This window comes from Bos javanicus, chromosome 21, assembly GCF_032452875.1.
Source record: "Bos javanicus breed banteng chromosome 21, ARS-OSU_banteng_1.0, whole genome shotgun sequence".
In the NCBI taxonomy this organism is placed as follows: domain Eukaryota; kingdom Metazoa; phylum Chordata; class Mammalia; order Artiodactyla; family Bovidae; genus Bos; species Bos javanicus.
Genome location: NC_083888.1, coordinates 40,606,771 through 40,632,047, shown reverse-complemented (window position 1 = coordinate 40,632,047; position 25,277 = coordinate 40,606,771). Strand labels below are relative to the sequence as shown.

The following is a 25,277-nucleotide window of genomic DNA, read 5'->3' as shown; positions in this document are numbered from 1 at the left end:
ATAGAAATGGAAAATCTGATCCTAAAATTCATAAGAAATTATGAGAGCCTGAATAATTAAAGCAATGTAAAAAGTTGAATGAACATACCTCCCAATTTGAAAACTTGCTACAACACGATCATAATAAAAAAATGCTGAGACTGGCATAGGAAAAACATAGAGAAAAAGTTAAGAGCCAAGAAATAAATCCATACATCTATGATAAATTAATTTTCAACAAAAATGTCAAAACCATTCAGTGAAGAAAGAACAGTCTCTTCACCAAATGGTGTTGGGCCAGTTGGGTAGCCACAGGCAAATGAATGAAGTTGGATCTCTATCTCACACTACACACAAAAATTAACTCAAAATGGTTTCAAGATTTAGTATGTAAGAGCCAAAACTATAAAAATCTCAGAAAAAAACATGACCTTGGATTTGGCAATGGTTTCTTATGCATGACACCAAAATTACAAGAAGCAGAAAGAAAGAAAGAGCAGATTGGAAAGAGAAGATACCTGAAAATCACTACTTGATAAGACCCTGATGCTGGGAAAGATTGAAGGCAGGAGGAGAAGGGGATAAAAGAGGATAAGATGGTTGGATGGCATCACTGACTCAATGGACATGAGTTTGACCATGCTCCGGGAGTTGGTAATGGACAGGGAAGACTAGCGTGCTGCAGTTCATGGGGTTGCAAAGAGTTGGACACGACTAAACGACTGAACTTACTAATTGACTTGATAAGGATCTAGTATCCAGAATATATAAGAAACTTACAACTCAACAAAAAAAACCAAACCAACTGAAAAACAGAAAGGATCTGAACAGACATTTCTTCCAAGAAAATAATTAAATGGGCAACAAGTACATGAAGAAATGTTCAACATCATATTCCTTCAGTTCAGTTCAGTCGCTCAGTCGTGTCCGACTCTTTGCGACCCCATGAATCACAGCACGCCAGGCCTCCCTGTCCATCACCAACTCCTGGAGTTCACTCAGACTCACATCCATCGAGTCAGTGATGCCATCCAGCCATCTCATCCTCTGTCATCCCCTTCTCCTCCTGCCCCCAATCCCTCCCAGCATAAGAGTCTTTTCCAATGAGTCAACTCTTTGCATGAGGTGGTCAAAGTACTGGAGTTTCAGCTTTATCATCATTCCTTCCAAAGAAATCCCAGGGCTGATCTCCTTCAGAATGGACTGGCTGGATCTCCTTGCAGTCCAAGGGACTCTCAAGAGTCTTCTCCAACACCACAGTTCAAAAGCATCAATTCTTCGGCGCTCAGCCTTCTTCACAGTCCAACTCTCACATCCATACATGACCACAGGAAAAACCATAGCCTTGACTAGACGGACCTTTGGATATGCAAATGAAAACCATAATGAGATACCACACTTGAGATCTGTGCTAAGGTTACCATAATTGAAAATAAAAGGAAAACAAGCAAAGGCAAGGATATGGAGAAACTGCAACCCTCATACATTGCTAATGAGAATGTAAAATGGTACAGCTACCGTGGACCAGTAGTTCAGCAGTTGCTCAAGGCATCACAGAATTGTCACATTACCCAACAATCACACTGGGTACAGTTTTGGAAAGTTTCCTTTATGCCACTTTACTTTTACAAAAGACCCACATTAATATGTGTTTTTGTTAACCAAAAAGAAATCCAAAAAGGATCTTCATTTACAAAAAAAGATAGTTCTTTATTCTATCCCATTTCAGCTTACAAAAGATGTCATATGAATGCTCTACTTTCAGATGGCTGGGGAAGCCTGTACTTACTGAAAAGATCTGAAAACAGATATTCAAAAAAAAGGGCTTCCTGGTGGCTCACCAATAAAGAATCCGCCTGAAACACAGGAGCTGTAGGAGATGTAGGGTCTTGATCCCTGGGTCAGGAAGATCCCCTGGAGAAAGGAATGGCTACCCACTCCAGTACTCTTGCCAGGAAAATTCCATGGACTGAGGAGCCTGGCAGGCTACAGTCCGTGGGGTCGCAGAGTTGGACATGATTAAAGTGATTTGGCATGCACAGTCAAACAAACACTTGCTCAAAAATGTTCCTAACAGCAATCCAGACAATAGCTAAAAAACAGAAACTCATTTCTCTGTCAATCAATAACAGGTATACAAAATGTGGTATATCCATACAACAGAATTTTATTCAGCTATTTTAGAAAATACAGTACTGGTTTATGTGACAACATACATGAATCCTAAAAATATACTAAGAAACTAGAAATGAAAAGTCATTTATGTACTGTTGTTGTCTGGTCATTAAGTAGTGTCCAACTCTATGACCCCATGGACTGCAGCACGCTAGGCTTCCCTGTCCTTCACTATCTCCCAGAGTTTGCTCAAATTCATATTCATTGAGTCGATGATGCCATCCAACCATCTCATTCTCTGTCGCCCCCTTTCTCCTCCTGCCTTCAATCTTTCCCAATCTTTTCCAATGAGTTGGCTCTTTGCATCAGGTGGCCAATGTATTGGATGGAGCTTCAGCTTCAGCATTAAGTCCTTCCAATGAGTATTCAGGGTTGATTTCCTTTAAGATTGACTGTATAATCTCACTTATATGAAGTCTCTAGAACAGGTAAATCTATAGAGACAGAGCAGATTTGGGGTTTCCAGGGATGGCAAAATAGGAAATGTGAAGTGACTGTCTAATGGTATGACTTTTCCTTTTGGAGTGATGACAATGTTTTAGAACTAGATAGAGGTAATGGTTGCACAACACTGTGCATGTGTGAATACATGGCACTGAGCTATACACTTAAAAATTGTTACCTTTTAAAAAAATTTATTTAATTGGAGGCTAATTACTTTACAATATTGTAGTGGTTTCTGCCATACATTCACATGAATCAGCCATGGGTGTACATGTGCTCCCCATCCTAAATACCCCTCCCATCTCCCTCCCCATCCTATCCCTCAGGGTCATCCCAGTGCACCAGCCCTGAGCACCCTGTCTCATTCATGGAGCCTGGGCTGGCAATCTGTTTCACATATGATAATATACATGTTTCAATGCTATTCTCTCAAATCACCCCAGCCTCACCTTCTCTCCAGAGTCCAAAAGTCTGTTCTTTACATCTATGTCTCTTTTGCTGTCTCACATATAGGGTCATCATTACCATCTTTCTAAATTCCATATATATGTGTTAATATACTGTACTGGTGTTTTTCTTTGACTTACTTCACTCTGTATAATAGGCCCCAGTTTCATTCACCTCATTAGACCTGATTCAAATGCATTCTTTTTAATAGATGAGTAATATTTCATTGTGTATATGTACCACAGCTTTCTTATCCATTCATCTGCCAACAGACATCTAGGTTGCTTCAATGACCTAGCTATTGTAAACAGTGCTCTGAAGAACACTGGGGTACCAGTGTCTCTTTCAATTCTGGTTTCCTCGGTGTGTATGCCCAGCAGTGGGAATCCTGGGTCATGTGGCAGTTCTATTTCCAGTTTTCTAAGGAATCTCCACACTGTTCTCCATAGTGGCGGTACTAGTTTGCACTCCCACCAACAGTGTAAGAGGGTTCCCTTTCCTCCACACCCTCTCCAGAATTTATCATTTGTAGACTTTTTTGATAGCAGCCATTCTGACCGGTGTGAGATGGTACCTCATTGTGGTTTTGATTTGCATTTCTGATAATGAGTGATGTTGAGCATCTTTTCATGTGTTTGTTAGCCATCTGTACGTCTTCTCTAGAGAAATGTCTGTTTGGTTCTTTGGCTCATTTTTCGATTGGGTCATTTATTTTTCTCAAACTGAGCTGCAGGAGCTGCTTTTGAGATTAATTCTTTGTCAGCTGCTTCATTTGCTATTATTTTCTCCCATTCTGAAGGCTGTCTTTTCACCTTGCTTATAGTTTCCTTTGTTGTGCAAAAGCTTTTAAGTTTAACTAGGTCCTATTTCTCATTTTTGCTTTTATTTCCATTACTCTGGGGGTGGGTCATAGAGGATCCTGCTGTGATTTATGTCAGAGAGTGTTTTGCCTATGTTTTTCTCTAGGAGTTTTATAGTTTCAGATCTTACATTTAGAGCTTTAATCAACAAAATGGTTATTTTTATGAATGTGAATTTCACTTTGATAAAAAAAGTTAAATGGACACCTACCATATGATAGGTAGATAGGCAACAAAGAGAAATGAAGGTATATGTTCACTGTACACAAATGTTCACAGCTGCCTTATCTGTAATAGCCAAAAACTATAAACAACCTAAATCTCCATCAACAGACAACTGATAAAACAAATTTTGGAATATTAATATAATGAAATACATGTACTAAAACTCATTGAACTATATTCTTAAAATGGGTGAATTTTATTTTATACAATTATACTATCAGACGGATGTTTAAAAGTTAACCACCATTTAAAAAAAATAAAGATATTTATTTAAATTAAAGGAAAAGCACTACGTAAGATGCTTTTAAGCCACCTCTCCATCCTAACAAGAGTTGAAAAGACAAATCAATATTTCTTGTCTCTGTAAGAGAGGTAACGACAAACCACTGCCCTCTGAGACTGGAAAGAGGTGAACACAGGGAATCACAGCTTACCTGAGCAAAGAGTTACCGGCTGAAACTGCTGTGGGATCCAGTATCCAGGCAGGAAAACCTACACTATAACTGACTAATTGCTGGGGGCTCAGTGTGGACAACTTTGAGAGTTAAAAACTCAAGGGGCATACAATCAGAGGGCCCCCTCACCATTATCACCAGGAATGCAACCAGAAGTCCACAGTAAATATCAGAGAAAAATTCCCTTATGACTGGCAAGGCGAGGGTAAACTACCATTTTTAAATATATTAAAGCACTCTGTTCTTTCTTCCCTCAGGGGAAACTAGTGCATGCTAAGTTGCTTCAGTCGTGTCCAACTCTTTGCAACCCCATAGACGGTGGCCCACCAGGTTCCACTGTCCATGGGATTCCCCATGGAGTGGGTTGCCATGCCCTCCTCCAGAGGATCTTCCTGACCCAGGGATCGGACCCATGTATCCTGGGGCACTTGCAATGCAGGATTCTTTTAATGCTGAGCCACCAGAGAAGCCCATTTTAAAATACACCAAAGCAGTCTGTTCTTCTTAATAAGGCCTTCCCTCAGGAGAAACTAATTAGCCAGAGCCTAACCTGCTAGTGTATTATCAGAGCCTAAATGACCCAGGAAAAGAAAAATATTAATACCAAACTCCACCATACTCTAGCCATCCTGTCCCATGGAAAAGGGGAGAAGAAAACTAAGATATTGTAAACTTCACAGTCCAGAGGCATAGCCTTAAAAAGAATGAGACTTAATCACAGAACTAGAAAACACTTCCCTTCTACATCTTACCACCTTGTTACTAATGGCTTATTTACAGTAATTCCTTTTATTCAGTACCTCATATCTGGCTATCAAGAAAAAAATTACAAGACATATCTAAGAGCTAAATGCACATTTTGAAAACGCAGAGCAAACATCAGAACCAGACAAGGCAGGCATGTTGATAGATTTATCAAAACAAGATTTTTTAAAACTCTTCATTTTGTATTGGGGTATAGCCAATTAACAATGTTGTGATAGTTTTAGGTGAACAGCAAAGGGACTGAGCCATACATATACACATATCCATTCTCCCCCAAACTCCCCTCCCATTAGGGCTGCCACATAACATTGAGCAGAGTTCCATGTGTTATACACTAAGTCCTTATTGGTTATCCATTTTAAATATAGCAGTGTGTACATGTCCATCCCAAACTCCCCAACTACCCCTTCCCATTGCCCACCCTCTTCCACCCCACCCCCGAACCAAAAGTTCCACCCCAGAACCAAAAGTTAGTTTTCTAGTCTATGAGTCTCTTTCTGTTTTGTAAGGTCATTTTTATTATTTCTTTTTAGATTCCAATATAAGGGATGTCATATATTACTTCTCCTTCTCTGACTTACTTCACTCAGTATGACAATCTCTAGATCCATCCATGTTGCTGCAAATGGCATTATTTCATTCTTTTTAATGGCTGGGTAATATTCTAGTGTACTTATGTACCACATCATCTTTATCCACTCCTGTTAGAACAAAGAATTTGAAAAAACTATGAGTGATATGCTAAGGACTCTAACGGATACAGTAGGCAATATACAAGATCAGATAGGCAATGTAAACAGAGAAACAGAAATCCTAGAAAAGAACCAGAAAGAAATGCTAGAGATCAAAAACGCTAATGGAAATGAAGAATGTCTTTGGTAGAATAACTAACTAGTTCAATAAGTCCCCACATATGAACAAGTTCCATTCTGAGAGTGTGTTCCTAAGTCCAATAAAGTTAGCCCAGGTAACCAACTAACACAATCAGTAATATAGTACTGTACTGCAGAAGGTTTAAAATATTTCACACAAATAACACATAAAAAATAAACATGAAAAATAAAAATTTTGAATCTTACAGTACAGTACAACAACTGGCACACAGGAGATGGCATCAAGTGAGCTGGCAAGATGAGTTACTGACTAGAGGAGGAAGAGAAAGTGGTAGGTGGTAGAGCTGAAGGATCACCAGCAGTAGGAGACGTAGGGCAAGCTGCAATTTCACTCATGCCTGACGTTGATGGCACAGGTTCTGGTTCCTTGGTGGATTCAATTCTATCTACCCTCTTGAAAAAATTATTCAGTGATGTCTGGGTAGTAGCTCTTCTTTTCTCATCATAGATGACATGGTTTCAGCACTGGGCTACATTCTGAACGGCGGCTACAACCTTCATGTACTGTTCTACACTTGGGATCTATGCCTCAAAAACTAACAGTGCTTCCTCAAATCAAGAAAATTCTCTTGCCATTTCCTGTGTTATGAATTCTTCAGTTACTTCTTCCTCTGGTCTCTCTCGGTCCTTTCTCTCGGGCTCTATTTATTTCATCATGCCTTCATTAGTAAGCTGCAGTTCAGTGCAATCATCCTCTTACAGATTTAGCTCTAACATCTTGCTAAGGGTGAATATGCTGCAGAAGACTTCTTTGGACTCCTTATTCACCTTCTCAAATACATGAAAATCATGAACAAACTACAGGCAAAGGTTCCTCCAAACCCCATTCATGGTGACGGCTGTAATTTCATGCCAAGCAAAGTCAATGTTTTTTATGGCCTTGTAGATGTTACAGTCTTTTCAAAACTGTCACAAGGTTGTTCCTGATTCATCACCCACCTTTACTGCCTGACAAGAAGTGTGATGTAAATATTTCTTGAAAGTTGCTATAACTCCCTGGCCCACAGGCTGGATGAGTGACAAAATATTTGGTGGCAGATGCACTCCTTTGACGGTAGGATGAAGTCAATCATGAATGAAGGGTGGCCTGGAGCACTGTTGAGTAGCAAAAGAATGTTGAATGGGCTATGTCCTTCTCCAAGCAATATTTCTCTATCTCCAGGATTAAGTGGTGGAAGAGTCAGTCCTGGAAAATGGCCTGTGTAACCTAGGCTTTGGGGTTACTATTCCACATAACAGGAAGAGAGCCCTTGGCTATGTTTTTAAGGGCTCTTAGGTTCTCTGAATGATTAGCTGAATGAAAAGAGAATTTTCAGCTTCATATCGCCAGAAGCACTGACACCAAACAACAGAGTTAGCCTATTTTTTTGCTGCTTTATTGCCTGGCATCACTCTTCTTCCTTACTGATATACTTTCGGTTTGGCATCCTCTTCCAGTACAGTCTGGTCTCATCCACAAGATACCTACTCAGGTAAACACGCACCTTCATCAATAATTTATTAAAGTATTTCAGGAAATTAATGGGCAACTAGTGTATCTGCACTCACCACCTCGCCACTTACTTTTACTCTATGAAGGCTGGCTCTAGCCTCGAACCCATGAATCCAGCCAAGGCGGCATTAAAAGATGCCGTCTGATTCTTCACTCAGTTTCTTCTTCAAGTCTTCATAAAGGCATTGAGCTTCCTGCCTTCATAAAGGCATTCAGCTGAAAGGGACTTGACACTGACACTGATCCTGCAGCCACACAGAGAAGTTTCTCCATCACTTTTCCATGCTTCTTTGATATTATTGTCAACGTCATTGGCATAGCAGACTTCACCTGTTCCATGACCCTGTTTTTGTTTCTTAGAATCGTGCCTGGTTAAATAATTCATGTTATAAGAATGTGCAATATCTGCCATCTTTTCACCTTGCTCCACTCTTTCAATTATTTTCACTTTTGTTTCCATCATTACTGCTTTGTGCTATAGTACCAGCTTAGCAGTACTTAGTAGTACCAGCTACATCACCACTGCTTTAATACTCCAGACATCCTGGGCTTGAAATAAAAATACTCTATTCTATACATTCAGTTCAGTTCAGTTCAGTTGCTCAGTCACGTCCAATTCTTTGCAACCCCATGGACTGCAGCACACCAGGTCTCCCTGTCCATCACCAACTCCCAGAGTTTACGCAAACTCAGGTCCATCCAGTTGGTGATGCCATCAAACTATCTCATCCTCTGTCGTCCCCTTCTCCTCCTGCCTTCAATCTTTCCTAGCATCAGGGTCTTTTCTAATGAGTCAGTTCTTCACATCAGGTGACCAAAGTATTGGAGTTTCAGCTGCAGCATCAGTCCTTCCAGTGAATATTCAGGACTGATTTCCTTTAGGATGGACTGGTTGGATCTCCTTGCAGTCCAAGGGACTCTCAAGAGTCTTCTCCAACACCACAGTTCAAAAGCATCAATTCTTCAGCACTCAGCTTTCTTTATAGTCCAACTCTCACACCCATACCTGACTACTGGAAAAACCATAGCTTTGACTAGACAGATCTTTGTCAGCAAAGTAATGTCTCTGCTTACGTGACTACTGGAAAAACCATAGCTTTGACTAGACAGATCTTTGTCGACAAAGTAATGTCTCTGCCTTTTAATACGCCATCTAGGTTGGTCATAACTTTTCTTCCAAGGAGCAAGCGTCTTTTAATTTCATGGCTGCAGTCACCATCTGCAGTGATTTTGCAGCCCCCTAAAATAAAATCTCTCACTGTTTCCACCATTCCCCCATCTATTGCCATGAAGTGATGGGACCAGATGTCATGATCTCAGTTTTCTGAATGTTGAGTACATTACTGTACAGTAAAACACTATACCTTTTCAACAAAGGTCCATATAATCAAAGCTATGGTTTTTCCACTGGTCATGTATGGATGTGAGAGTTAGACCATAAAGAAGGCTGAGTGCTGAATAATTGATGTGTTACAACTGTGGTGCAGGAGAAGATGCTTGAGACTTCCCTGGACTGCAAGGAGATCACATCAGTCAATCCTAAAGGAAATCAGTCCTGAATTTTCATTGGAAGTACTAATGCTGAAGCTGAAGCTCCAATACTCTGGCCACCTACCTGATGGGAAGAGCCGACTCACTGGAAAAGACCCTGATGCTGGGGAAGACTGAAGGCGAAAGCAGAAGACGGTGGCAGAAGACGAGTGGTTAGATAGCATCACTGACTCAATGGACATGAATCAGAGCAAACTCCAGGAGATAGGGTAGAACAGAGGAACCTGCAGTCCATGGAGTTCAAGAGTTGGATACGACCTAGCAATTGAACAACAACAACAAAACTATACAAAGGCACAACCATTTGTAGGGGATGCACACATGTGACGACGTATGCCACACACATAATATGTGACTGGACATGCAAACACACATTACAATCTTTGAAAATTCACAACTTTAAACTTTATACATAGGCGACTTATTGCAGATGGGGCAAGGCTGAGGAAAGACCTCTAAAAGCTTAAAAATATCTGAACAGAAACTTTAAAAACTAAAAAGCAAAGAGGACAAAAACCAAGAGAAAACAAAACAAAAATAAAAAGAGAATATCCAAGGACTGTGAGATAACCACAGAAAGCGTAACAAAAGTTCTTGGACTACCAGAAGATAGAAAGTAACAGAAGTAACATTTGAAACAATAACAGTAATGCAGACACCAGACAAAAGATACAGGAAGTTGCAGAACTCCAAGCAGGGTAACTGCCAAAAAAACTACACCTACACATATTATTTCAAACTACAGAAAATTAAAGATAAAGAATAAAACTCCTGAAAAAAGTTACAGGGGAAAATAATCTTACCTAATAGATAAACAAGAGTAGGGATTACATCCAATTTCTCCTCAGAAACTATGCAAGTAAAAAGAGAGAGGAGTAATATTTAAAGGAGAAATATTTCAAGTATTGGGGGCAGGGAGGGGAGGGAAAAAAAACCTAGAATTCTGTATCCTGTGAAATTATCTTTAGAAATGAAAGAGAAATAGAGACTTTCTTAAACAAAAATTGGTGGAATATGTTGCCAGTAGACCCTGCCTTTCAAGGTATGCTATGAGAAGCTCTTGAAAGAGAAGGAAAATGATAAAGGTCAGAAATTTACATCTATATAAAGAAGTTTCCAGGAATACGTAAAATGAAAACTTCTATATGCTCAATTAAAACCACAGAGTGGAGCTAAATATACGAACAAAGAACAAGGGCAACAAATACAAAACAGTAACAAATATGGTAGAATTAACAAATATTTATATGAATTAATATTTATTAATTCATCCATATTAATAATCATTTTGAATGCCAATGGTCTAAATGCACCAACTAGAAGACAGATTTGTCACCGTAGATTAAAAAATAAGACCTAAGTATGCTGCTGCTGCTGCTAAGTCGCTTCAGTCATGTCTGACTCTGTGCGACCTCAGAGACGGCAACCCACCTGGCTCCCCCGTCCCTGGGATTCTCCAGGCAAGAACACTGGAGTGGGTTGCCATTTCCTTCTCCAATCATGAAAGTGAAAAGTGAAAGTGAAGTCACTCAGTCGTGTCCGACTCTTCTCGACCCCATGGACTGCAGCCTACCAGGCTCCCCCATTCATGGGATTTTCTAGGCCAGAGTACTGGAGTGGGTTGCCATTGCCTTCTCCAAGACCTAAGTATATGTTATCTCAATACCCACTTTAAACATAGATTAAAAGCAAATGGATGGAGGGATTTCCCTGAAGTTCTGTGGTTAAGAATCTGCTCTTCCACTGCAGGGAGCAAGTGGAGCATGCGTTTGATCTCTGGCCAGGGAACTAAACTTTCAAGAACCATGTGGCATTGGGAAAAAAAAAAAAAAAATATATATATATATATAGCAATACTATGAACAACTCTGGGCTTCCCAGGTGGCACTAGTGGTAAAGAACCCACCTGCCAATGCAGGAGATGCAGATTCGATCCCTGGGTCCAGAAGATTCCCTGGTGAAGGGAATGGCAACCCACTCCAATAGTCCAGTATTCTTGCCTGGAGAATTCCATGGACAGAGGAGCCTGGCAGACTACAGTCCATGGGGTCACAAAGAGTTGGACACAACTGAGAGACTAACACATACATGAACAACTCTATGGCCATAAATTTGATAATTTGATAAGCTGGATGAAAGTGAAAGTTGCTCAGTTGTATCTGACTTTTTGTGACCCCATGGACTCCATGGAATTCTCCAGGCCAGAAAACTAGAGTGGGTAGTCTTTCCCTTCTCCAGGAGATCTTCCCAACCCAGGGATTGAACCTAGGTCTCCTGCACTGCATGTGGATTCTTTTACCAGCTGAGCCACAAGGGAAGCCCAAGAATACTGGAGTGGGTAGCCTATCCCTTCTCCGGAGGATCATCCCAACCCAGGAGTCAAACAGGGGTCTCCTGCATTGCAGGCAAATTCTTTATCAACTGAGCTATCAGGGAAGCCCCATAAAACAAACCAATTCTTTGAAAAACACAACTTTTGCTGAAACACAATAAAAAATAAACAATCTGAATATAACTGTATTAAAGAAACTGAATCAATAATTAGTAACCGTTCAAAACAGAAAGCACCAGGCCCAGATGGGTCACTGTAAAATTCTATCAAGCATTTAAGGAGAAATTATACCAATTCTCTACAATATCTTTAGAAGACAGAAGGAGTGGGACTACTTCCAATTTACTCCATTAAGCCAGCATGTACCTAATACCAAAAAAAACCCCCAAAAACGACAATGACATCACAAAAGAAAAAAACACAAACTCATGAATACAGATGCCACAATAAAATATTAGCTAATCAAATCAAACAATGTATAAAAAGAATTATATACCACAGCCAAGCAGGATTTACCTCAGTTATGCAGTCACGCATCTTGGTATTTAACCAAAAGAGATAAAAATTTATGTTCACAACAAAACTTTCACAGAGATGCTTACAGCTTGGAAACAGTTAAAATGTCCTTCAGTAGATGAACAGATAAACTATGGTACACCTAGACAACGGAATATTACTTAATGCTAATTGCTGGGAGAAATATCAACAACCTCAAATACACAGATGATACCAGTCTAATGGCAGAAAGTGAAGAGGAACTAAAGAGCCTCTTGATGAAGGTGAAAAAGGAGAGTAAAAAGGTGGCTTAAAAGTCAACATTCAAAAATGAAGAACATGACTTCTGGTCCCATCACATCATGGCAAACAGAAGGGGAATAAGTGGAAGCAGTGTCAGATTTTCTTTTCTTGGGCCCGAAAATCACTGCAGATGGTGACTGCAGTCATGAAATTAAAAGACCCTTGGATCCTTGGAAGGAAAGCTATGACAAACCTAGACAGTGTATTAAAAAGCAAAGACATCACTTTGCTGACAAAGGCCCATAGAATCAAAGCTATGGCATTTTCAGTAGTCATGTACAGACCTGAGAGTTGGACTATAAAGAAGACTGAGTGCTGAAGAATTGATACTTTTGAACTGCGGTCCTGGAGAAGACTCTTGATAGTCCCTTGGACTGCAAGGAGATCAAACTAGTCAATCCTAAAGGACATCAACCCTGAATACTCACTGGAAGGACTGATGCTAAATCTGAAGTTCCAATACTTTGGCCACGTGATGCAGAGCTGACTCATCGGAAAAGACCCTGATGTTGGGAAAAACTGAGGGCAAGAGGAGAAGGAGGCGGCAGAGGTTGAGATGATTAGATAGGATTACCACCTCACTGGACATGAACGTGAGCAAATGCTGGGACATAATGAAGGACAGGGAAGCCTGGAGTGCTGCAGTCCATAGGGTCTCAAAGAATTGGACATGACTTAGCAACTGAACAACAACAAAGGTGAAATAGTTGATAAAGAATCCACTTGCCAATGTAGGAGACACAAGAGACATGAGTTTGATCCACAGGTTGGGAAGATCCCCAGAGTAGGAAATGGCAGCCCACTCCAGTATTCTTGCCTGAGAAATTCCATGGACAGAGGAGCCTGGCGGGCTACAGTCCATGGGGTTGTGAAGAGGCAGATACGACTGAGTAAGCAGGCACAGGATGTATAACATCATCTGCGGATGTTGTGTAGTCACTAAATTGTATTGACCTCTGTGTGACACCATTGACTGTAGCCCTCTAGACTCCTCTGTCCATGGGATTTCCCAGGCAAGAATACTGGAGTGGGTTTCCATTTCCTCCTCCAGGGGATCTTCCCAACACAGGGATGGAGCCCACACTTACTGCACTGGCAGGTGGATTCTTTATCACTGAGGCACCATGGAAGGAAAAAAATTCATAACCGGGTTCTTGCCCTAGTGAGAACTGTGGAATTATGTGTGATTTAGAGCAGGACTCAATTTCCTTATGGGAAATTTATTACCTTGCAGGGTCATAACATCCTAAAGAATCTGTTAAGCTATATAAACTGTAAAGCACTATATAATCCTGAAGTATCCTTATGATGACTAAGATTATGGGAGACTTGAAAAACAAAAACATCCAACCATGCCCAGCATAATGATCAGTAAATATTTACTAAATGAATAAAGGATTTCCCTGGTGGCTCAGATGGTAAAGCGTATGAATAAAAGTATTTTACTTTAGAATCATTGCAAAGGAAGTTATAGGAAAAATGGATCAATAAAACTGATCGTGAGATATTCTTCAATGAAAAACTCCACACCAGTTCTAAACCAATTCCACAGTGAATAAGCCCCAAATATTTCAAAACTACAAAGCCTACTACTACTACAAATACCATTCATTTGTAAGAGAAATTTCAATAGCAGCATTCCAGAAAAATAGATAAATTAGAAAATCTGAGACCAAAAAAAGTTGTTTGATGTTAGGCTACTGGAAGCACTACAGAAAAAGAGAGGCATAAAAAATACAAAACCCAGCCAAGACTTAGCATTTAGTTTGGGTTTAACTCTCTTAAGAGTTAACATAAGCTTACATACTAAGAGAGACACCCACCAGTGCTTCCCTCAGTAATTTTAATATTCTTTTGTGGCTCAGCTAGTAAAGAATCCACCTGCAATGCAGGAGACCTGGGTTCGATCCCTGGGCTGGGAAGATCCCCTGGAGAAGGGAAAGGCTACCCACTCCAGTATTTTGGCTAGAGAATTCTATGGACTGTATAGTCCATGGGGTGGCACAGACATGACTGACTTTCACTTTCACTTGACAAACAAAATACCAATTAACGTGGACACTGGCATTATTGTAAAAAGTTGTAATTGAAGGTAGTTGAAGTTTCCCTTTGTATACAAACATATCATCACATGGAGTGAACTACAGACTTTACCTTGTGTCAATGTAAGCTCATCAATTGTAACAAATGTACCACACTAAAGGGGAATGTTTATAATGGAAGAGACTATGCATGTGTGGGGAAGGCGGTACATGGGAAATCTCTATCATTTTCCCCTCAATTTTGCTGTGAACTAAAACTGCTCTTTGGCTTTCCTAGGTGGCTGAGTGGTAAAGAATCTGCCTGCCAATACAAGAGACACGGGTTCGACCCTTGGGTCAGGAAGATCGGCTGCAGGAGGCAAGAGATTTCTTGCCTGGGAAATCTCATGGACAGGGGAACCTGGCAGGCTACAGTCCATGCAAAAGAGTCAGATATGCTTTAGCAACTAAACAACAACAAAATTGCTCTTACAAAAATCCAGTCTTTAAAAGGAAAAGCAATTAAGTTATAAGTTTATATTGACTTACTTCACAGCTAGTCCTCCGGGAATAGGTTTTCCTTCCCTCCCTCTCTATATTCTGGCTCTCAATGTCCATTGTTCATGTTTCTTCATCATTTTATTGTCATCTTAGAATGTAACGACCTTTCCACCTTGGTTCTCAACAGTCTCTGGATATACCAATTCCAAAATTCAAGAAATGATGTGAATGGTCTAGCTGCATCAGACATTGAGCTCTGATTCAAATAACTACTTTGGATGGAGAAGGTATGTGGGATCATATGCTCCTAAGTCCAAACCTTTACTCTCTGGTCATCAGAATGATGTGCCTATAACACTGACAGGTTTCTAAAGAAAAGGCTGTGAGCAATGAAGTCAGGTAACAATCTTACCTGTTTAAATCAAAAAGGAAAGGCAAACTTTTCTGTTTTTAATTCCCAATATTCTCTTAACTTAGAACTGAATTAATGTAGAAGTGATCATCTGTGTACAAATGAGGCTAATTCTGTTATAAAGTTAATTTTTAAATTACACTTAAAATATATCTTATAATAAAAAAAAATCCTGCATGGAAGGAAATTAAATGCAAAAAAAACCAAAATAAAATTTTTTTTTAAAGTTACTAAATCTTTTGTTGCCTCAGTTTTTTCACCTTAATACAGGGATAATAATAAAATGGCTCTAAAGGTTAAATGAGAAATATGTATAAAGCATTCAGAGTTCTGTGAATATTAGCAAATACTGCTCTTAAAGAAATTTTTAAAAATCTTAAATTTTTTCCCACATAAAATGTCTTCTAATTCTACAACTTCAATACTTGTTTTTCCATAGTTGTATAATTTACAAACTATATGATATCACTAAAATCTCTACCACAGCTACACAGAATTATATTCTGTCATCTTTCAATTTTTAACTTTTTCAGCTTAATAAGACATAATGTGTTAAAATTTTTAAAATAACAAGCACCCCCTGAACACACAGTTTCAGACTATAAAGATACTGTTCTGAACCTAGAACTGCAAAGACAAAAGAAGACAAGAGCTATTTTGTTTACAACTAAACCATGCACTGAGGGCTTCCCACTGATAAAGAATCTGACTGCCAGTGCAGGAGATGCAAGAGTCTTGAGTTTGATCCCGGGGCTGGGAAGATGCCTGGAATAAGAAATGGTAACCTACTCCAGTATTCTTGCCTGGAAAATCCCAAGGACAGAGGAGCCTGGTGGGCTCCATGGGATCACAAAGAGTTAGACACAATTGAGCACACTAGCACACATACAAACTGCACTGAGGAAGAACCACTTCACTGGCTAAGTCTAGAGAGGAACCTGAAACCTACTAGGTAAAATTTTAAGGAGAAATATAAAAGGTCAATGACTAACTGCACAAATATGATAGAAGAGATCTGGAGTATCGTGGTAATACCACAGAACATCACAGGATGGAAAAGAATGGCAGAAAATTATGAGGATAATTCTTAAAAAGAGGTTGGAACCAGATTGAGAAGGTTTTTGAAAAAAAAAAAAAAAAAGGCAAAGAAATTTGAAATATATGTGGTAGATGATGAGAGGCCATCAGAAATTTTTTAAAGAGCAACATTTGGAAGGAGAGATTGAGGACAGAGGCAGGAAGCATTACAATAAATCAATCAATAAGAAGTATAAAATTTCTAACAAAATCTAGTTTTTGTCCTAGTTTGAACATTTTACTAGTTGTGTGAGAACAAACTGCTAAAACCCTCATAGGCTCAGTTTTCTTATCTGAAAATAATAGTAAATATTACAATGCTATTTTGAAGATTAATGACATAATGTACGTATAATGCTTAGAGTAACTCGATATCATAGCAGATGCATGTATCATTCACTATGTACCACACACTATTCTAAGATTTTAATGTGTTTAATTCATTTGATCCTCACAATAGTCCTACCAGATAGATATTGCTATTTTCTCCACTATAATTGAGGGAATTTAAGCACTGAAAGGTTAAGGAACTAACAGCCTTAGGGTCAGACAGCTACAAAGTCACAAGAACAGAATTCAAATGCAAGCAATCTGTCCACTTTCATGACCTTAACCAACATATTACAATGCTTCTCTAAGAGAGACCAAGTCAGTGTTTTTAAAATATTCATCAAAATTACTAACCTTCAAATTAAATTTACAGAACACTATCCTCCAGATTTATGGGATTATAATTTCTGAGATTTGAAATACAGGAATCAGCACTTCACAAATCCTTCAAGGTAATGTGTACACAATAAAAATTGAAATTCACTGATTCAGGTAGACACAGCAAAAAAAACCAAAGAGTCCAGGTAAGGAAAAGGAACAGAAAATGTAGAGACGAATTCTACAGGGGAAATTACTATTTGCTGGTGGCTTATAATAAGTAGAATCATAAGATCTGAATTAAGCAAACCTTAACAAAGTACAGCTAATGTCTTGCTGCAGTCTTACATTAATGTTTAAATTTTAATGACCATAACTACTGAATATTTACATTTATTTTTCCTGGCTAATAATGAAACAAAAGTTCATTAGCAGGGACGGAGGAGTAGGAGTAGCTAGCACTGGACAAAGGGATATTTATTCTGAAAAAGTCCTACTTTTTAAAAGAAACTTACACGTTTATATGGTATGATACTTTGATGTTAAAATCTTAGAAGAAGCATAAAATATCTGATCCTATAAAGCAACACAAAATTAGTCTGACAGTTTTCAACAAGCCAAGATATAAAATTTCTACACATTTAAATGCTTACTTATAGATTACAAGTAGGGTACACATTTAAACTATTCCAGAAGGCATGACTTTGTTGGGAGGTTAGATAGAATTGATTTTTGAGGCAGTCGGTCATTAAAAATAAGTAAAATAAAAACCCAAAACAAAACCTGACGTCAGAAAATTTAGTACTTTCGAAATGACTCCACAACAACCCAATCGGCCAATGAATGACGGGGATGAAAAGGCAGGTCTGTGGAACTAAACCTTATCCCTATTGTTAGCAAACTAACACCCTTGTGACTCACCGCTGTTACCATACAGCCAATTTAAATAAGCAAGAGTCTCGGATTTTTGCGGTACACGAAAAATATCCGGGTTTTGCATACAAAGGATACTCAGATTTCAATTTAAATCCCCACCAGGTATTTCAAAGACTGCCAATTTCCTGCGGTCCACTGTAAGAAAGACTTCTCCTTTTAGAAGGAACGTAGAACATTTCTTCATTCTAAACCTGCTCCCAACCTTCCACCTTTAATAAAGGAAGATTCTTTTGGGTATGGTAATACTTTAGCAATAACTACTGCTGAAGCTGCAGTACTCGAGCCTATTTGGCGCAAATACTGAATTGCAATTACCAGAAAGTCGACAGTTTAAAGTTTAGGGGGCGGTCGGGCCTCCGAATCCCCAATATTCTAGAGCTGGGGTGTGTACGCCATCTGTTTGGAGCGCTAACCCGGGAGAGGCTCCCCCTGCGCCAACTTCCAAAGTCCTCACGTCCGGCCCCACTACAAGACACCTCAAAGGCTCTCCGAGGCCCCCGCTGTACTGTCCGGTCTCCCCGACCCCCTGACCCATCCGACGGTCCTGCTTCTCTCCTTGGAATATTCCATATCTTGCTGTTCCACATCCACTCACCGAGGCGCACTGGGCAGAAGTTCCAGAGAGGCCGTGTCACTTTTCCCTTCCCGCGCTGCGCCACACGCCATCCTCGAGCTGCTACACCAAACGGCCCACACGATTCAAATTCTCCCACTTCCGCCCGCAACCCGGAAGGAACGCTCAGCCCCGCCCCATGAAGGGCGGGGCCCGCGGTGACGCGGAAGTCGCGGAAGGAAGAGGCACGTCCCTGTTCTAATACCTCGCGTTGGCTTTCCTCGTCTGTTCTCCTCGCTTCAGTTTCTTTTGTATCTCCCTGCTTAGGTCTGAAGAGAAGTGACGGAGCGGGATTGGTATTTCTGCCCGGTGGCTCGTGAGTGTTCTCTCGTTTCTGAAATGGATTGAGACGTACTGAATTTTCTTCCCTTCAAGGAAGTGAAGTGACTCAGTCATGTCCGACTCTTTGCGACCCTATGGACTGGCTCTTCCATCCACGGGATTCTCCAGACAAGAATACTGGAGTGGGTTGCCGTTTCCTTCTCCAGGGTATCTTCCCGACCCAGGGATTGAACCCGGGTCTCCCGCATTGTAGGCAGACTCTTTATCGTCTGAGTCACCGGGAAATGTGCCTAATTTCTCCTTTCGTTTCAAGTAAAGAACTAACCAAGCGAGCCCGGATGTTTACTCCTCGCCTCGCGTACGCACCAGCTGCAACCAGAAGTGAAAAAACAAACCCTCCAGGTCCTTAATACGGAATTTCTCTAGGTCTCTTGAGACTTGCCTCGGCACCGTCAGGACCTCTTTCCACACTCTGTTTGAGGAAGACAAAAAGCCAATCAGAGGGAGAGAGAGAATACGTATACGATTTTTAAAATAAGACTATATAGTCAGGTTTTGTTTTGTTTTAATGTTTGTCCCTTGAGTTTTTGTTAACCACTCCTTCTTTAGGATGCTTAATGAGTACTTCAATTTCTTCCACCAAAATGTTGACAGTTATCACCAGCAACCCTGCCATCAGTCCAATGAGATTAATTTCTCATCAGCAGTGGAGAGTCCGTTAAAGTCACTGACATTTTTTTCATAAGACTAGTAAGGCTTAATGTATAATTACCTAGGGCTAGCGTTTACTGAATGGAATATCAAGTTATTTGCATATTTAAACTGTTATTCCCTTTTTCTCCCCAGAGTGAATTAGGTGAATTTGAATACAAACACTATTCAAGTAATGCTATAGCATTTCATGAACAAAGAAGATCTGCAGTATGTACCCACTGACTATTTCAGGGAGCCTGAGTAGATCCAGACTTAAGAACTTTTTAAAGAAAATATTCACTACAGGACATATTTTAATCTAACAAAACCAGTCACTGTACTAGATATTCTGGTGCTAATAAATTTTTTAAATTAACTGAAATATATTGATGTGAATATTGTGCTGCCACACAACCCCAAAACTAATGTTCTGTTCTTGGATTAGCAAAAATTAAAATGATTTACAACATCCAGTACTAGGAGGGTGTAGTAGTAAAATGTACATACGGATCTACTGGGAGCATACACTGATACAACTCTTGGAAAATAACTCTTTGACCAACACTTCTCAACATTGGGGTTCTCCTGTAGAAATATACTGAAGCTCCAATGCTTTGGCCACCTGATGTGAAGAGCTGACTTACCGGACATGGATGTGAGCAAATCCAGGAAATAATGGAGGACAGGGAAGCCTGGCATGCTGCAGTCCATGTAGTCGCAAACAGTCGAATATGACTTAGCGACTGATAAACAACAACAATAGAAAAATACATGCTAGTGCTTTTGAAGCACTTCAAATTAAAAACAACCATCAGGAGGTACATGATTGAATAGGTAGGATACAGTGGAAGTCACTCAGTCGTGTCTAACTCTTTGCGACCCCATGGACTATACAGTTCAGTTCAGTCGCTCAGACATGTCTGACTCTTTGCAACCCCATGGACTGTAGCACGCGAGGCCTCCCTGTCCATCACCAACTCTCAGAGTCTACCCAAACTCAAGTCCATTGAGTTAGAGATGCCATCCAACCGTCTCATCCTCTGTCATCCCCTTCTCCTCCTGCTGTCAATCTTTCCCAGAATCAGAGTCTTTTCTAATGAGTCAGTTTTTCGTATCAGGTGGCCAAAGTATTGGAGTTTCAGCTTCAGCATCAGTCCTTCCAATGAACACCCAGGACTGATATCCTTTAGGATGGACTGGTTAGATTTCCTTGCAGTCCAATGGACTCTCAAGAGTCTTCTCCAACACCACAGTTCAAAAGCATCAATACTTCAGTGCTCAGCTTTCTCTCACATCCATACATGACCACTGGAAAAACCATAGCTTTGACTAGATGGACTTTTGTTAGCAAAGGAATGTCTCTGTTTTTTAATATGCCCTAGGTTGGTCATAACATTTCTTCCAAGGAGCAAGTGTCTTTTAATTTCATGGCTGCAGTCACCAACTGCAGTGATTTTGGAGCCCCCAAAATAAAGTCTGTCACTGTTTCCACTGTTTCCCCATCTATTTGCCATGAAGTGATGGGACCAGATGCCGTGATCTTCATTTTCTGAATGTTGAGTTTTAAGCCAACTTTTTCACTTTTCTCTTTAACTTTCATCAAGAGGCTCTTTAGTTCTTCTTCACTTTCTGCCATAAGGGTGGTGTCATCTGCATATCTGAGGTTAATATTTCTCCCAGCAATCTTGATTCCAGCTTGTGCTTCATCCAGCCCAGCATTTCTCATGATGCACTCTGCATATAAGTTAAATAAGCAGGGTGACAATATACAGCCTTGACAAACTTCTTTTCCTGTTTGGAGCCAGTCTGTTGTTCCATGTCCAGTTCTAACTGTTGCGTCCTGACCTGCATACACATTTCTCAGGAGGCAGGTCCAGTGGTGTGGTATTTCCATCTCTTGAAGAATTTTCCACAGTTTATTGTGATCCACACAATCAACGGCTTTGGCATAGTCAATAAAGCAGAAGTAGATGTTTTTCTGGAACGCTCTTGCTTTTTTGATGAGCCTATGGATGTTGGCAATTTGATCTCTGGTTCCTCTGCCTTTTCTAAATCCAGCTTGAACATCTGGAAGATCACAGTTCATGTACTGTTTTTTTTTTTTTTTCATGTACTGTTGAAGCCTGGTTTGGAGAATTTTCAGCATTACTTTGCTAGCATGTGAGATGAGTGCAATTGTGCGGTAGTTTGAACATTCTTTGGCATTGCCTTTCTTTGGGATTGGAATGAAAACTGTTCTTTTCCAGTCCTGTGGCCCCTGCTGAGTTTTCCAAATTTGTTGGCGTATTGAGTGCAGCACTTACACAGCATCATCTTTTAGTATTTGAAATAGCTCAACTGGAATTCCATCACCTCCACTAGCTTTGTTCGTACTGATGCTTCCTAAGGCTCTCTTGACTTTACATTCCAGGATGTCTGGCTCTAGGTGAGTGATCACACCATCGTGATTATCTGGGTCGTGAAGATCTTTTTTGTATAGTTCTTCTGTGTGTTCTTGCCACCTCTTCTTAATATCTTCTGCTTCTGTTAGGTCCATACCATTTTTGTCCTTTATTATGCTCATCTTTGCATGAAATGTTCCCTTGGTATCTCTAATTTTCTTGAAGAGATCTCTAGTCTTTCCCATTCTATTGTTTTGCTCTCTTTCTTTGCATTTTTCACTGAGGAAGGCTTTTTTTTCTCTCCTTCCTATTCTTTAGAACTCTGCATTCAAATGGATATACAGTTTATGGGATTCTCCAGGCCAGAATACTGGAGTGGGTAGCTTTTCCCTTCTCCAGGGGATTTTCCTAACCCAGGGATAGAACTCGGGTCTCCCACATTGCAGGAGGATTCTTTACCAGCTGAGCCACAAATACGTCCCTGCTATTAAGTAGACTTCTACTATCATAAAGCAGACTTCTACTACTATTAAGCAACAAAGCTCTGTTGCTTTGCCCCCTAAACTGCTGCGTCCAAAGTTAGGACTGTCGAACTCCCAAAGACACAAACAAATAGAATGGTATTATTTAGTTATAAAAGCAGCAATATTTGGTTATATAATAATGCTGATAGACTTGGCCCTGCATCATTTCACTAATTCTTAAATTACCACTTCCCTGTAACAGTACACGTTGTTGGACTAAAGTATCCTTTATAGCAGCTCATTCCTCCCCTGGGCTAGTCATAGTGAAGTTCTACTAACCCTTTTTGTCTTTTACATGGGGCAGGTTTTTTGATCCTTATCTCCTACCCACACTTGAAACAAATATTTGAATTATATTCTTGGCAGATCCCAGTCTCCCCTTCTTATACCAAGATAGATCCCTGCATATCTGTTCATCTTAAAGATAAATTTCTAGTTTTTTGCCCTTAAAGCACTCCATATCAATTCCTATCAATAGTACTCAAAGTCACCGCATCTATCTGCTCCCCTAACTAGTGATCATCTCTGATATCTTGGGACAAAACTTATATTAAGTTTCCTGCTACTCAGAACCCTCACAGAGTCACATAATGAGAAATACACTTTTAAAAGGGACCATTCAAAAAGTCTAAATAGAGGCCTATTCATATTCTCATAATAAGATACTTGACCTAGAAATGGAGTGTGGGTGTGTGTTAGGAGTAGGAAGGGGACCAGGGAGCAGGCTGTTGATAGATGTCCGGGAAGTGAGAAAATGTGTAAAAACACTTTTATGCTTCCCAATTTTCTTTCACACTTCTTTCTTCAACATCATTTATTTATCATTATAGACTTGATTCTAATGTCAGCACATTGCCTTAGAGAAAAGTACTTCTGGAGATTATGCAACAGGAGAAACAAATAGCTTCCCTACTTCCACTCAACTTGTATCCCTTACATGCCATGTTTTCTGTCTTCCACTGATTAGCCTACTATGGGCAATGATGTTAAAACAAAAGACAGGGAAAAAAATAATAGCTAGGCCAAATGTCTGTTTCTCCTTTCAGGAACTCTAGTATAGAGTCTGTTTAGTCCCTCTTCAGCAATTCTTTAGACCACCACTGCCCAGTACAAATGTTAGCCACATAGATCAGATCAGTCGCTCAGTCGTGTCCAGCTTTTTGTGACGCCATGAATCACAGCATGCCAGGCCTTCCTGTCCATCACCAACTCCCAGAGTTCACTCAGACTCATGTCCATCGAGTCAGTGATGCCATCCAGCCATCTCATCCTCTGTCGTCCCCTTCTCCTCCTGCCCCCAATCCCTCCCAGCATCAGAGTCTTTTCAAATGAGTCAACTCTTCACATGAGGTGGCCAAAGTACTGGAGTTTCAGCTTTAGCATCATTCCTTCCAAAGAAATCCCAGGGCTGATCTCCTTTAGAATGGACTGGTTGGATCTCCTTGCAGTCCAAGGGACTCTCAAGAGTCTTCTTCAACACCACAGTTCAAAAGCATCAATTCTTCAGTGCTCAGCTTTCTTCACAGTCCAAATCTCACATCTGAAAAACCAGTCTTGACTAGATGAACCTTTGTTGGCAAAGTAATGTCTCTGCTTTTGAATATGCTATCTAGGTTGGTCATAACTTTCCTTCCAAGGAGTAAGCGTCTTTTAATTTCATGGCTGCAGTCACCATCTGCAGTGATTTTGGAGCCCAGAAAAATAAAGTCTGACACTGTTTCCCCATCTATTTCCCATGAAGTGATGGGACCAGATGCCATGATCTTCGTTTTCTGAATGTTGAGCTTTAAGCCAACTTTTTCACTCTCCACTTTCACTTTCATCAAGAGGCTTTTTAGTTCCTCTTCACTTCCTGCCATAAGGGTGGTGCCATCTGCATATCTGAAGTTATTGATATTTCTCCCGGCAACCTTGATTCCAGTTTGTGTTTCTTCCAGTCCAGCGTTTCTCATGATGTACTCTGCATATAAGTTAAATAAACAGGGTGACAATATACAGCCTTGACATACTCCTTTTCCTATTTGGAACCAGTCTGTTGTTCCATGTCCAGTTCTAACTGTTGCTTCCTGACTTGCATACAGGTTTCTCAAGAGGCAGATCAGGTGGTCTGGTATTCCCATCTCTTTCAGAATTTTCCACAGTTTATTGTGATCCACACAGTCAAAGGCTTTGGCATAGTCAATAAAGCAGAAATAGATGTTTTTCTGGAACTCTCTTGCTTTTTTCCATGATCCAGCGGATGTTGGCAATTTGATCTCCAGTTCCTCTGCCTTTTCTAAAACCAGCTTGAACATCAGGAAGTTCACGGTTCACATATTGCTGAAGCCTGGCTTGGAGAATTTTAAGCATTACTTTAGTCATATTTTAAAAAAATCAAAAGATGGCCTGATTGCCCAGTGATTAAGAATCCACTTGCCAATGCAGGGGACATGGTTTTGATCCCTGGTCTGGGAAGATTCCATAAGCTGCAGGGCAACTAAGCCCATTTGCCACAACTACTGAGCCTGAGTTCAAGAGCCTGTGCTATGCAATAAGCCACCACAGTGAGAAGCCCCCCATCGCTGCAACTGGAGAGTAGCTCCCATGGCCACAGCTAGAGAAAGTCCATGTGCAGCAACAAAGACCTGGCACAGACAAAAGTTACAAATAATGAAATTTAGAAAATAAAAGAAATAGGTGAAGTTAATTGAAGTAATAATTTTACTTAACCCAATACATCTAAGATATTAAATATTTATTTGATACTATTTATTATATTAAATAAAACATTAAA

At 40.1% G+C, this 25,277-nt stretch overlaps 1 protein-coding gene across 10 annotated transcripts in view; it reads right to left on the bottom strand.

Moving 5' to 3' along the window:
* The window catches only part of G2E3 (G2/M-phase specific E3 ubiquitin protein ligase), a 78,143-nt gene extending 58,172 nt beyond the window's left edge, over window positions 1-19,971 (bottom strand). For 6 of the 10 annotated variants that reach the window (XM_061394052.1, XM_061394055.1, XM_061394062.1 and 3 more), the window contains exon 1: window positions 18,607-19,971. In XM_061394052.1, coding sequence (XP_061250036.1) covers window positions 18,607-18,677 — 71 coding nt within the window. In that variant the 5' untranslated portion in view covers window positions 18,678-19,971. The other 4 variants (XM_061394065.1, XM_061394057.1, XM_061394058.1 and 1 more) reach the window with 4 other exon arrangements.
* Between the last annotated feature and the right edge of the window lie 5,306 nt (window positions 19,972-25,277).